General features: G+C 39.9%; 1 protein-coding gene across 3 annotated transcripts in view; it reads right to left on the bottom strand.

Annotated features, from left to right (window-relative positions):
• LOC103816381 (phosphatidylinositol-binding clathrin assembly protein) overlaps positions 1-12,544 on the bottom strand; it is a 28,151-nt gene extending 15,607 nt beyond the window's left edge. Inside the window, exons 1-7 of one of the 3 annotated variants that reach the window (XM_030228753.2) lie at positions 12,022-12,544; positions 4,412-4,554; positions 3,145-3,220; positions 2,215-2,317; positions 1,930-2,023; positions 1,714-1,825; positions 572-678 (exon numbers count right to left, since the gene is read on the bottom strand). In XM_030228753.2, coding sequence (XP_030084613.1) covers positions 572-678; positions 1,714-1,825; positions 1,930-2,023; positions 2,215-2,317; positions 3,145-3,220; positions 4,412-4,554; positions 12,022-12,154 — 768 coding nt within the window. In that variant the 5' untranslated portion in view covers positions 12,155-12,544. The remainder of the gene's footprint in view (positions 1-571; positions 679-1,713; positions 1,826-1,929; positions 2,024-2,214; positions 2,318-3,144; positions 3,221-4,411; positions 4,555-12,021) is intronic. The other 2 variants (XM_009090347.4, XM_018914338.3) reach the window with 2 other exon arrangements.
• Between the last annotated feature and the right edge of the window lie 222 nt (positions 12,545-12,766).

Below are 12,766 nucleotides of genomic sequence, written 5' to 3'. Positions count from 1 at the left end.
TACTACATGTAGTGCCAACCAACATAAAAACCAGCAGTGTTATATAGAAATTAACATATTAAAAAGGGATATTCATAGTTTTCTGAACTGCTACAAGTTTCACTAGGAACACAACTTAGAAAACAAAAATGCATTAAACTGCATCTCAAGGCAAACTCAGCTTTCCATCCAGTCTAACTGTCGAGCAGAAAAGCCTGCCAGAAGCATTAGAAACAGCCACATTGTTTACTGGAACTAGTTATCAATTGTTAAGTACTTACAGTAAAGGAGAGTCCTATAAATATGTTTAAGTAGACTGTAATAATCAGTTTATACATTCTGGAGCATTCATAAAATTTATCATGATATTTCAGAAAGTTTACTATGTGGTCTGGCTAATAAAAAGGATATCCAAGAATCCCACTCCATGTTAACAAGCATATACAATCTTTAAAATACCTAATCTCTAGAAAACTTCCTTGTATAGTGAAGTTAGGCAAACAATCTGTTTCAAGGTGTTTCTGTGAATATTAATTTTGTACCAATACAGACAGCTAAATTATATCCTTTCCATATACAAAGATTTATTTACCTCTGCTACTTTGAGGAACTCTGACAATTTGGTCATTCTGGCTAGAAATTTTTTGTAAATATCCAAGCCTTCTTTGCACTGGTTCTTCTTCATATCAAAATATCTTTCTGAGGATGCAAATAAAACTTGTAAGAAAATATCCTCCCCCAGCAAAAAGCTGACACAGTATTAGAGAAGTTACTTTGACACAAGCTTCAGTAAGAGGACAGCAGTAACTCAAAGCTATTCAGGTATTCAAGCTTATAGGAATACCTGAAACCTTATTATAATAAGTCAGTCAATACAAAACCACTGATTTTCCTGTTTCAGTGTGTTAGACTATAATGCATCAATTTATTAAACATAGATGTGAATCAGTGCAAATCATTAAATTAGGTATTAGGGTGAATATTTTCAGAAAGTCAGCTTTATTTCAAAAAGCTGGCAATAAGACAAATTATTTTATAATTTGAAAATATTCCTGGTATTTATTTACCTTTTACATCCTGTATCAATACATTTTGGTACTGAAATGGCTATGTATGCTGAACTGACCTACCAAAAGGAGTACCAACCACATCTTTTACTTTTTATGGTTTTGTCCTATATAATTACAAATATGGCATTGAGTAAAAATTAATGGATTAACAGAACAAACTGATGGCTTCATTCATAAATTTGCTTAAATAGTAACGAAAAGGCTATGCTATGAGCTTATCCCCCTTTGAAAAAAACCACTATATTTCATCTCATCAGCTCAGGCAGATTCAGGTACCAGTCAAAGGTGACCAGTCAAGCTTTAAAGAAAGAATGGGAAAACAGAATTCAGCCATACTGTGAATTTATTAAATACTCAAAACACCACATATCTCACCAAACCTTTACAGTCCAATTGCAAAGGTTATCCATTGCACTTTCATGGCATTTTTGTTTCAGTCTCACCAATCACCCTCTCGTTTCACTTTCTGTTTCAATATGCATTCTTCCAGGTAGAAGTGAATGTGTAAGCCTATGCTCCTGGTCACTAAAACTAAGACGGGCTTCATTTAACAGCAACAAAGCAGAGAAAATTTATTAAGAAATTGAAGTCATAAATTATCTATGTTCTTTACTTTTCTCAATGTCTTTCACAAAATTCAAAAGCTAAAAAAATTCTCACATACCTAAAAGATTAATAATCCCCTCATTGTATGCTGCAAAAAGTCTAATGGAATCTTTAAAGAGGAGCATAAAGGCAGCATTTATAACACCATTTGTTAGTTCATTTGGATTTGCCTGTGTAGAAAGCAATGAGAAAGTAAATTAGTATTTAACAAAATAATGAAACACTCACTTCAAAGTGAGAGAATGTTACTTAACACTGAGCTTAAAGTACTTACATCAAAATCAAGGAGTGCATCAAGCTGATTCTGTATGATTGGAAGGGTTTTCAGAAGCTTTTCAGGATTCATAGTTCTCATCACTCCATCTATCCTACAGAGTAAAGGACACACATTTACAAGATACAGAGATCTCAGCACACATTGTATTGTTTCAACAATGCAACATTGCTTTAAAGGGCCAAAAGAGCACCATTCTATGGCAAGCTCAAGAACAACTGTGGCCCTCCTTGTCCCATCCCCCGCAACAGGAAGGGTCAAACACAAGTAGCAGAGCAGTCTTACCCTCTTTTCATTTTGGTGAAGTCAACTGCTACGAGTCTATATGAAAGTGCTTTTTCATTCAAGTATCTGCTGTATCGCCTAATGAAGGTAGACATATCATAGCCTAGAAGTTGAGCATTTGTAAGTTAGACATTTTGAAGGAAAAACTGAAGTTTTTCAGTTCTTTTCAAGAACTGTTCTCCTACTAGCCTATGTTACATCAGCTTGCATAAAAAGTCCTTCCTAGGCACTTTCCAGAATCTTGAGATGCGACATTAGTTTCTTCCCAAGGAGCTAAGATCAGGAAAGCGTTTGGTGAAATTATGATAATAAACACCTAAACACTATACAATATTAGACAAGAACTGAGCATGAAAGATTAGGCAAGCACCAAGCAGTTATTGTTAAAATGTACTTGAAATTAGAATAAAAATGTATTCCTAGTAAAATGTTGAAGAGTTTGGTAACTTATCTGCCATCTCTCAAACCCCACATAAAAACCTAAAAATGCTTTCTACCACGAGCAAGTAATTGAAGGACTTATCAGATTTGAAGAAGTTCTCCCTGTTTATACAGCACATCTTAGTTACCATTCCATGCACCTTAACAGTAAATATTTACTTCTTAGTCTTTAAAATAGAACAAGAAAATTACTATTGTACTGATAATTAATCAGGCTTATCCTAATGAGCATCAAGAGCTCACTTTGTAAAATTTACAGCTGTGTTTGCAATGCCACATTATAGGAAGATTTCTAGTACTCACCTAGGTAACTCAGAATGTCACTTTACCTGTGTCTACACTCTTGGCTGGACATTCTTTGGTGTCTCATGCAATAAAAATCAAAACACCCTTCCATTTAAATGTAATTTAGCTCCTAGTGTGCACCAATTCATGCACCATCACAGAGAAAAAGGAGTAGAGCTATCTCCTTCAGTGAAAGATCCTTACCCTGCATGGCACTTTTGTCCAGGTAATTATTTAGGTTGAACAAAGTGTTCCGGGATGCAAGATACTGGATAAAGCGCTGTTGGTGAAGAAAAAATGGAGAATGTAATTGTCGTGAGAGTCAAAACATAGAAGCATATTACAAGCAAACTACACTTACCTTGTAACTGTTTCTAATAACCTCTATGTACAATAGAAATTAGTTAAAAGGGAAAAAAAAATTAGGGAAAACCTGAAAATATTCATTAGCAAAGCCTCTGACATCCAAAACTTGATTTGGCAGAAATATAAATTTAAACTAAACAAAGAGACATCACTGCTCATGAATAAAATACAAATAATCCTAGAGGAAGCTTCCTAGTTAACTTTGTACTTCAAAACAGACAAGCTGGAAAACACAAAACAAAAATACTACTTGCATAACTTAGGCTCATGAAGTTTGAAATAGCACAGCTGCTGCAGTGTGAAGAGCACACTATGTTTTACAGGTCACTTCAATCAAGTTCACAGAGCTTGGCAGAGAGGAGGAACACCAAGCTTTCACAGCAGGTTAATGGCTGAAAAGCACTTCTAAGAATTGTCACTTCAGTGTTACCAGTGGTGAACAATCATTTCTTAGGTCAATGACCACACTCAGGTTCAGGACTGCCACCTGACCAAAGTTTAGCTTTTAACATAAGGCTTGTGCAAGAGAGGCTACATTTCTAACTCCGTTTTATTGTCTAGGAAGCTTTTAATGAATAGTGACGAAATAATTTAAGTGAATTAAACAGTAGAAGGGTGCTTCGGAGGAATGTTAGAAGCAACAACATATGAAGAGTCAGCCCATTAGATGATGTCTTGCAAGATCAAATATGCTAGTCACCATATTCCTCTCCCCTTTACCAAGTACTCTTTCTTATCTGTTATTAGGTTGGCTGCACATTTACAGAGTGCTAACAAGACTCTTCTGCTGTGCTCTTACTGATAAGCACTACCCTAATGAAGTAAAGCTCATCAGAAGTCTTTCAAGACTTTATTCTAGAAAGGTCACTCATTATTCCCTCACAAACCAACCCAGATACCTGCAGGTAAACTGCAAACACTGATATATTTTGGTATTGAAATAATGAAGGAATATTTTTTTTCCATCTGGACAAATACTTGAGCGCTACCAGCAGAGGAAAAACAAAATCTTTGAAAAACTGAAGTACACATCTAATGCTTTACAGATTGAGACAATTTTTTAACAGCTGTTTAGTAGGCTTTAAGAGAACAAATCATGTCTTACCTCATTTCCATACATCATGAGGTGGTGTGTTGTAATTAGAGCTTTGAACACTACAACCCAGCTACTGTTTGCAGTTCTTTCAAAGAGTGTATCTGCCAACTGTGGAATATTCACATTCATTTCATTTGTGCACTGTATTAGATCTAAATTAAAGGAAAAAAAATCAAAGCATTACAATGAATTGCATGCTCAGAGGATCAACATGTTATTCTGTGGGTTTTACATTGAGAATACATTAACTCAGGCAAAGTCTTGGAATCATTAACTTCAGTAGTTTAAGAAATAATTGAGCTTCTTTACTCTCCCTGCTCAGATTCACTACCTTTTACTGAAACACTCCAAGTATGAACTCCAAAGGCATTTCAATAATTTGATGGAGTCCCAATATCTCATCAATAAATAACCTGTTCATTAAAATGGGGCCCAAATTAGTCTCTGAAGGCCAGTGTGAGCTGGCTGGATGTGTGACCTTCTGGATGCTCAATGCCCGAGACCACTCCATCTAACCAAAAATTGAAAATCTGAGAAGTAACAAAAAGCTGAGATATCCCAACCTCATGAGATCAACAGGCAGCACAACCCTGCTACTCCCATCCCACCTAGGCCTGAGTACTCACGCATGATGGCAATGAGATGCTACAAATCTCTAAAATATGCCTCTTTTTTGTAAGAATTAAGAGCAAGAATTTGCATCTATCCACCCTCCCACTTAGTTTAAAAACACCTGATCACAAGCCTTACTGAGTATTTTGTGATGGATCATGGTAGGTCTCGGGCTTTCATACGAAAAAGCTCTTTGTGTCTTTGACAATAAACTCAGTACTAGAACATTAAGTTGAAAGGTCAGAGACAGAGAGGTTCAAGACTTTGCCTGAGATTTAGCACAAAACCAGGACAGGCTCCAGCACACACATGGGAAGAACACTTCCTTCCTGAGAAGGCTAAAGAAGGCATTTGCTGAGAAAGAACAGAGAACTGAATCCAGGACTACTCTAAACCCCTCAAGACATGCACATCAGACATTTATTCTCTCTCTGTGCTAAATTTGGCTCAGGTGTGATCAAAGTACACCCTAAGGACTGGGCAAGGCCAGTAAAACAAACATTTGGTTTGAAAAGCTTCCTTTGTGGCCTCTCATTTAAGCTGAGCCTGTGAGCAGCCCACTGGTAGCAGAGCCCACTACTCTTTGTGCAGCTTGTCTGGATGAGGACCTGAAGGAGGGCAGGTGCCTGGGCAGCCAGGCAGCAGCTGAGAGTTCTGAGGTGTTGGCACCACTGAAAGAGCCAACTGCTCTGCCTTAGCTGCAGCACAGACTGTGTCATCAGAAGCACTTTAAATGTCAACTTAGAGCTCACACATTGGTAATTTAGGACAAAATATTTCACAGAAATACTGCAGTTAAAATTTATATCTTTCTAGAGTATATTACAGATGGATTTTAACTAAAGATTAGTTTATTAAGACAAAGTCCTTTGATTAAGAATTGCTGTTTAAAATAGTTTAATAACCAGAGTAATTTTAATAGAGTAAAGAATTTTAGTATCTCATCAAGGTAAAAAGCTATAAAACGCAAGTTATAATAAGTTACTAATTTCATTCAGATGTCAGAGATTTCCAAGTACATACAAAACATGGAAGTTGGGATGAAAACTTTCCCTCTTATTAGCAACACACAAAAATGATGAAATAGCTACACAAAAAGAAGAGCACCAGAAAGCAGCTTTAAGCAAGCTATACATCAAAACCCTATTGCTGAGTAGTATTCAAATAGTTCAATATTTACAAATGTGATCTTTCTCAAAACCCAAGTAACTTGTTAGCTACTGCTCCCTACTCATGGTTATATCACCATCAGATGCTCAGTCAAATTAGTAACTACTTTAACCTGGAAGTCTAAACTATAGGTAATTATTGCCCCATATAATGAAGCAACAGCCTCATCAATTGAATGAGGGTCTTGTTGAGACATTTCTAAGTAGTTATCTCAAAACACACTAAGTCTTCCTAAATCCAATCAGTTTATAATCAGGTATTACAGAAATATGTGGAAAATACAGAGCAGTATCTAAGAGCAGCAGCTGATGTGTCTGTACCCCACATAGAAATGTTACAGGACTATTAAAAGTTCTACTCTCAGTTTATAAAAACTAACCAACCAACAAAGACCCAACCAACAAAAATCTCACAAACTCTTTCAAGAGCAATACCTATAAAACTAGGTAACAGTTAAAGAAATTCCATTGATCTGCTGGGGTCAAAGACCACACAGCTTATCGAAGATATTAATTCAGCACAAAGTCCTTTTGCTTCACATAATTAGTATGCAAGTTAAATTTTTCACTGAAGATTTTTCAATATTAAATGTGCTTATTAAATAACAGATGAAATTAGAAGGAAGATCCAGGTTAAAACCCAAAATCTTGCTGCTCTCCAGTCACGCCAGCCAAGGTATTTTCATTTGTATTTTGCCAGTGCCCCCCAAAGATTTCTGTCCTGTCACCTTCCCTCAAGCTAAGGTCTCCCAGCAGATACCAAGATGATGCTAACACTGGGAGATCCTTTGCACATTCTAATGTCTGTGACTGCTACTGAGTGTTCTCACAGTGCTGCTCGGGCACAATGTGACAGGAATCCTACTGTTAGCACCTGCATGCAGTGATTTAACTGGAGAGCTCTCCTTAAGCCCCACATCCATAAAACAAGTTTTGCTTCATGCCAGAATAAAGGTTTACTTCTACAGGAAGCCATGCAGATCTCTTCTGTCAAGTGTCAGTAACAGAGTGAAGCTGACAGAGCTCTGCTCTATTTGAGAAGCTCTTTTGTTATTGTTTCCTTCTCAAGTGTGGATAGTTCTGTGTAAGATTCGTGTCTGTCCATTTCAAAAGGCAACCAAAATTAAATACCTCACATAGGCAGGGCCACTAGGAGTCTAATTCAAGCTGTGGCTGAGTGAGCATGCACCCCATGCACTCGAGACATGCTGAGGGACAACACTCACTGGCTGCCCTGAAGACAATTTTTACAGGGGTACTCAGCACAGCCTGGTCTTTGATTCCAAACCGCCGTCAATAGCCAAGCAGGTAAGTCTCAGTTACCAATATCAGAGAACACATGCTTAGACAAACAAAATGTCTCTGAAACTAAACTAAGCAAAAAATTTCAGTGCATTTTATAGACCAAAACTGGACTTTCTTAAGAGCATGTTGCAAAAGACCAGGTTTAAAACTAAGGCAGCTTCAATAAGGCTACTTGGGGTAATTAAAAAAAATATATAATTTTACAACTAGTAATAAAAATAAAGCTGACATTACATTTTAATCCTACAACTGAGATACATAAAAAGAAATGCAAGTGTCATTTCTCTAACATGATTCTTCTAAGCCTGCTATGGGAGTATCTACACAGAGACAACTGTAGGGATCTATTACAACTGGTGGCACAGAAGGAAGAGACTATTATCCCCATACAGCTGGAAGTAGAAAGGAACACATGCACCTGAGAGACTGACAGCTGGGCAACAGTAACATGGATGTTGGCAGCAAAAACTGGAATGAAATGCACAGGGTGAGTGATGCTCATTTTCTTATCGCAGTACTTATATAAACACTTCACAACTCAAAGCATTTTGCCAATTACCCAGAGGAATCATTTCAACTGCAAGCGAAACTGCAGCACTATTTCTAGAATGGAATTTAGAGACATGTTAACATCACATAGGGGAAAAAAAAAAAGAAAAAAGAAAATAAAATAAAAAATCTAACAGCTTTAAACCAGAAGAGTACCATAGGGGTTTTCAAGCAGCCTGGAAAAGCTGTGAGAATCTTAGTGCCTAGAAGAGTACTTAGTATCTCTTTCCCACAACTCATCTGAAATACTGGCACATCATCTGTGAAGCTATACAGCTCTTCAGAGAACAGCATAAATCGAGATATTAAAAACAAAATAAAATATATATATATATATATATCAGGTTTTTGGAAAATTCTCAGGAAAAAACTGACATACTTTTCAACTTTTAAGTAATAGGAAAAGCCATATTTTTCTTGAGTCAGGAATCTCTCTCAAGAGAGCTGTAAATACATAAGATAAAGGCAACCATAATAGTTTAATATTCATGTATTTCCTCCATTTTGTCACAGGGCTGAAGCTGCTTTAAGACATATATAAGAATTACGACCATTTTCCTCAGTCCCAGCAGTCTTAAAAAAATACATTTTCTTCTAGAAAGTTGCATCATAGATGGCACATTACAAAAATGAGCCACTTCAGCCAACTTCCTCAATGTAGCCAAGGAATGCAACAATTTTTGCTGGAAGACTTAAAAGACAGCACTTAACTGTTTCAAACATTGTTTTGCCCATGTTTGCTTATAGTGCAAGTCTGAGAGCAATTTTGAAATTTCAGTTATATAATAACAGCTAAATCTGAATTTTGAGTTACTTTACCACAAGCAAAGCAATTCTGCTGTTCTGTCTCACTCCCCCACTAAACAAGGACACAGGACAGATAGCTCATAATGTTTTAAGAAAAGCTATATACAACCCCCATTTATAGATTCCCACAATATTAACTCTTTTTTTTTTTTGTTCAAGTTAAATTCCTCAATTGTACTGAAAAACTTCACAAATTGCTAAAGAACTTCAAATGAATGACAGCCACTGGTCTGTAAAGGGTTCAAGAAAATGCCTTTGTCCTGTATCACAACTTTCACATCTCTGCAAGAACCACGCTGCATCAGCATTCACTCAACAGTCAAAAGCTCAAGTTGCCAAAAGAAAGAATGGGCAGTACCAGAATTACCACTTCTTGGGTTTCCAAAGCTTGTATCCATATGGGAGTTTTAAGTTTTGATTAACAACATTAACTACTTTCCCCTCCCCTGTGCTTCTTTAGTGGGCTGTATACAAGTTAAACAGAAGCTGTTTTTTCATTACTGTGTTAATTTAAAAGTTTAAGCTGCAATTAACTTCGGGGTTTGTTTTTTCCAAGTTTTGGTTTACACACAAGTCTACTCAGCCAGTTACCAGCTTGGCTACAGCTCTAATTTATTCTTTTTTCTTGTGATTCTTCAGTGGTTAGACAAGAGGATGTTTGTCTCCAAAGGTGTAACAGCCCCACTCTGCTGTAACCCAGACTCTGAAGGCTGAGGGAGTGACAGAACTGTCACCAGGAAAGAAGAAACAAGACCCTCAGGTGCTCCACTATCAGCCTCTAGAGAACATTTTATATTATCCGAAAATATTACAAAATACCACAGAAATAGATCTGTTTACTTATTTAGGACACCATGACCTACTTTAAAAGGTAAATCCCCAAGTATGGCCATTGTCATTGCTTAGGTTTTTGGGGTGGATTTTTGTGGGTGTTTTTTCACTCTTGAAGTAAAATATGACTATACTACTCAGCAGTTAGTAGTCCGACAAACCACAAGACTCTTAAATACTCACAGACACTGCATATGTAACACCTTTCTGTAAAAACCTATAATGTAATACCACAGTTTTTCTTGCTGAGGAAACTTGGCAATAAGGGGATTTTAAGAATTAAACTGAACAGAGGGCACAAACTGATACTCTTCCACAATCCCTGATACAACTGCAGCAACTCTCAAAAAACTGTTCCTGGTAAAGCTTTTTCCTGAGCAGCAATTACAAATAATACCAGATGGTGTAGCATTTTGAATGACACACACAAGTAGTGACCAGAGTACAACCACCAGAGTTTTACATTAAATCCAAGCTATGTTTTCCTTCATAATGTACTTAAATAGGAAGTACTTGCACTGTATCTTGGAAAAACATACTGTATGATTTTTTTTCCCCAGAGATTGCAGTATTTAGTATCTACCTGTTCACATTTAAAACAAGTAAGTCTTGTGGACAAGTGAAAAAATAAAAGTGCTACCCAAACGGTTGCAGATGTTTGAGAAGCAGTGCCTGGGTAGGCTCAATGAAGACAGGAGCATGTTCACTGGGAATTTTTAAACCCTTTCAGACATATTTAAGGTACCATATTTCACATCTTTTTTTCCCTATCCCACCAAAGCATTCCTCTATTTCAGATACCAAGTGACAACAAGATTTTTGTCTGTCTTAGACCAAAGTCTGAGCAAACGAATTACACCAGAATACAGAACTCACGTGGCATAGAAGGGGACTGTAAGGAGACTGACTGACAGCTCTAAACTGCCTGGGATCAAAAGGAACTTGTTAGTCAAAAGGCACTCTCAGTTTACGGTATTCTCAAGTTAAGAATTGTTCCATGTTTCCATTTTCTTATTTTGTAAGGGTGACTTACAGCTGATGACATTATTTCAATAGTATTTTCAAACAACACAGTACCTTTTTTAGGATTCAGAACCTTTCAAACTATTGAGCAAGCTGCCACCACTTTCGGGCTTCCTGTTATGTTGCCATTTCTGGACTCAAAGGTTACCTCATTGAACTTGTACCACAGGCAGAACACAAGACCAGAAGAAATAAGGTAACTTTAAAAAGGTATCTTTAGAAAACAAATTGTCAGTTACCCAGTTTTAAGGCTTTTCATTTCAACACAATAGCTGCAATGTTCACTACTGTAGCTGGACGCCACCCATTCAGATCAGTAACAAATGGAATATATATTCGGCTGGTTTTAACTGTTTGATCCACACTGAAAGCTCTCACACAAGCCAGTATGAGCAGACCAGTGTCAAAGGGTCACACATCCCAACCATCCTCAAACAATATAACACAGAACGCTTCTGCCGAGAGCCTAAACCAGCAGCACCTTTAGTACCATCAACTTGCATGAATCCTGCAAAACTACCCCGCCTGTCTTTGAACAAACCAACAAAAGGCTTCAAGCCTTTTTTCCTCTCTTTAATGGAAATACACACACTTATTTCGCTTTTACAAGCTGGAGAGCGGGTATGCTACAGAACGTACAAGGTTTGTGCACTTTTGAGCAATCAGAAAGGAACTCCAATTGCTACTCTGTTACTTAAGCGAAGCAACACCACTGACACTTCTGTAGATTTCAGGGGTAACTCTCTGCATTTTTTGGTATAGAGAAAGAGGTTTTAACATACTTAGTTTAAACGTATTAACTGCAACATACTCTCATCCAGACGAGACACACTGATCAACCTACGCCCTTCCCTTTTAATCTTTTACCTCGTTTCGCGATTTGTAAAACAGAAAACTATGATATTTCGGGAAATGTTCGAAATGTTTAAGCAGCTGTAGTCTACAGGACGCACGGAAGAACTAAACAGTGTTTTAAAAAATATTAAATTCTGCCTTGCAACAGTAAACACACCTTTTCCCCAGGTGTCAGACTAATGAGCACCACTGTATCCAGAGCACAAGAGCTAAGTAGCTCTCACAGGGAACAGCACATGAGGTTGGAATATTTTTGCTCCCCGGGCGCGACCGGGTGTTACAAACCTGGCTCCCTCCACGTGAAAAATAACTTCTGGAAATCACACCAGTCAGGTCCACCCAGATTTACCCGACACCCCCGCTCCAGGTGCAAGCGGCCGGCTCTCCCCTCTCCCCCGCCCGTGGCAATCGGGCTGCCCCGAGCTCGGAGCTCCAACTCCGGGCCCACCCCGGCCGGCTCCTACTCACAGTCCAGGTGCTTCTTCTTGGGGCCCATCACCTCGTGGGTCGTCGCCTTGCACACAGCCTTGGCGACGGCCGAGCCGGTCACGCTGTGCTGCGCCGCCGTGATGCGGTCGGTGATCGACTGTCCCGACATCATCGCCGCGGCCCGGGCGGCGGCTCCGCCGCGTCCCCCCGCAAGGCCGGGACGGCGGCTCCCCCGCGGCCGGGGGGGAGCGCAGCCTCCCGGAGGAAGGGCGCCGGCGGCTCCCTCCGACAGGAGCGCTCGCCGGGCTCCGCCTCAGCGGCTCCTGTCGGCCGCCGCCGCCGCCGGGGCTCTTCCCGCTGCTCCACGGAGCGGCGGCGGTGATCGCTCGGCTCCCGGCACGGCTCGGCGCTGCCGCCTCCGCCCGCGGGTGCGCCCGGCTTTCCCTTTCACATTACGCTCACAGACAAAATGGCGGCGGTCGCGGCGTCAGGTGACCGCGCGCCCGCCCCGCTCCCGCCCCGCCGCTGCCGAGCGGGGCCGGGGCCCGGCTGGGTCGGGGCCGGGAGAGGAGCAGGAGCGGAACGGGGCCGGGAGCGGGGCAGGAGCCGAGGCCGCCCCCCCCACGCCGGGCCTTAGGTGTCCGCGGGCGGTGGGACCCACCCCCGCAGCACCGAGGCGCTCCGTGACTCGCCGCCCCCGGCACCGAAAATCACAGAATGAGCTTGGATGAAATTGACCTGTGCGATCTTTGATCCCAGGCTGTGACCGAGCACCACCGTGTGA

Source organism: Serinus canaria, chromosome 4A (assembly GCF_022539315.1).
Source record: "Serinus canaria isolate serCan28SL12 chromosome 4A, serCan2020, whole genome shotgun sequence".
Taxonomy (NCBI): domain Eukaryota; kingdom Metazoa; phylum Chordata; class Aves; order Passeriformes; family Fringillidae; genus Serinus; species Serinus canaria.
Note: the sequence above shows the minus strand (reverse complement) of the source record. Positions and strands in the feature narration are given on the sequence as shown.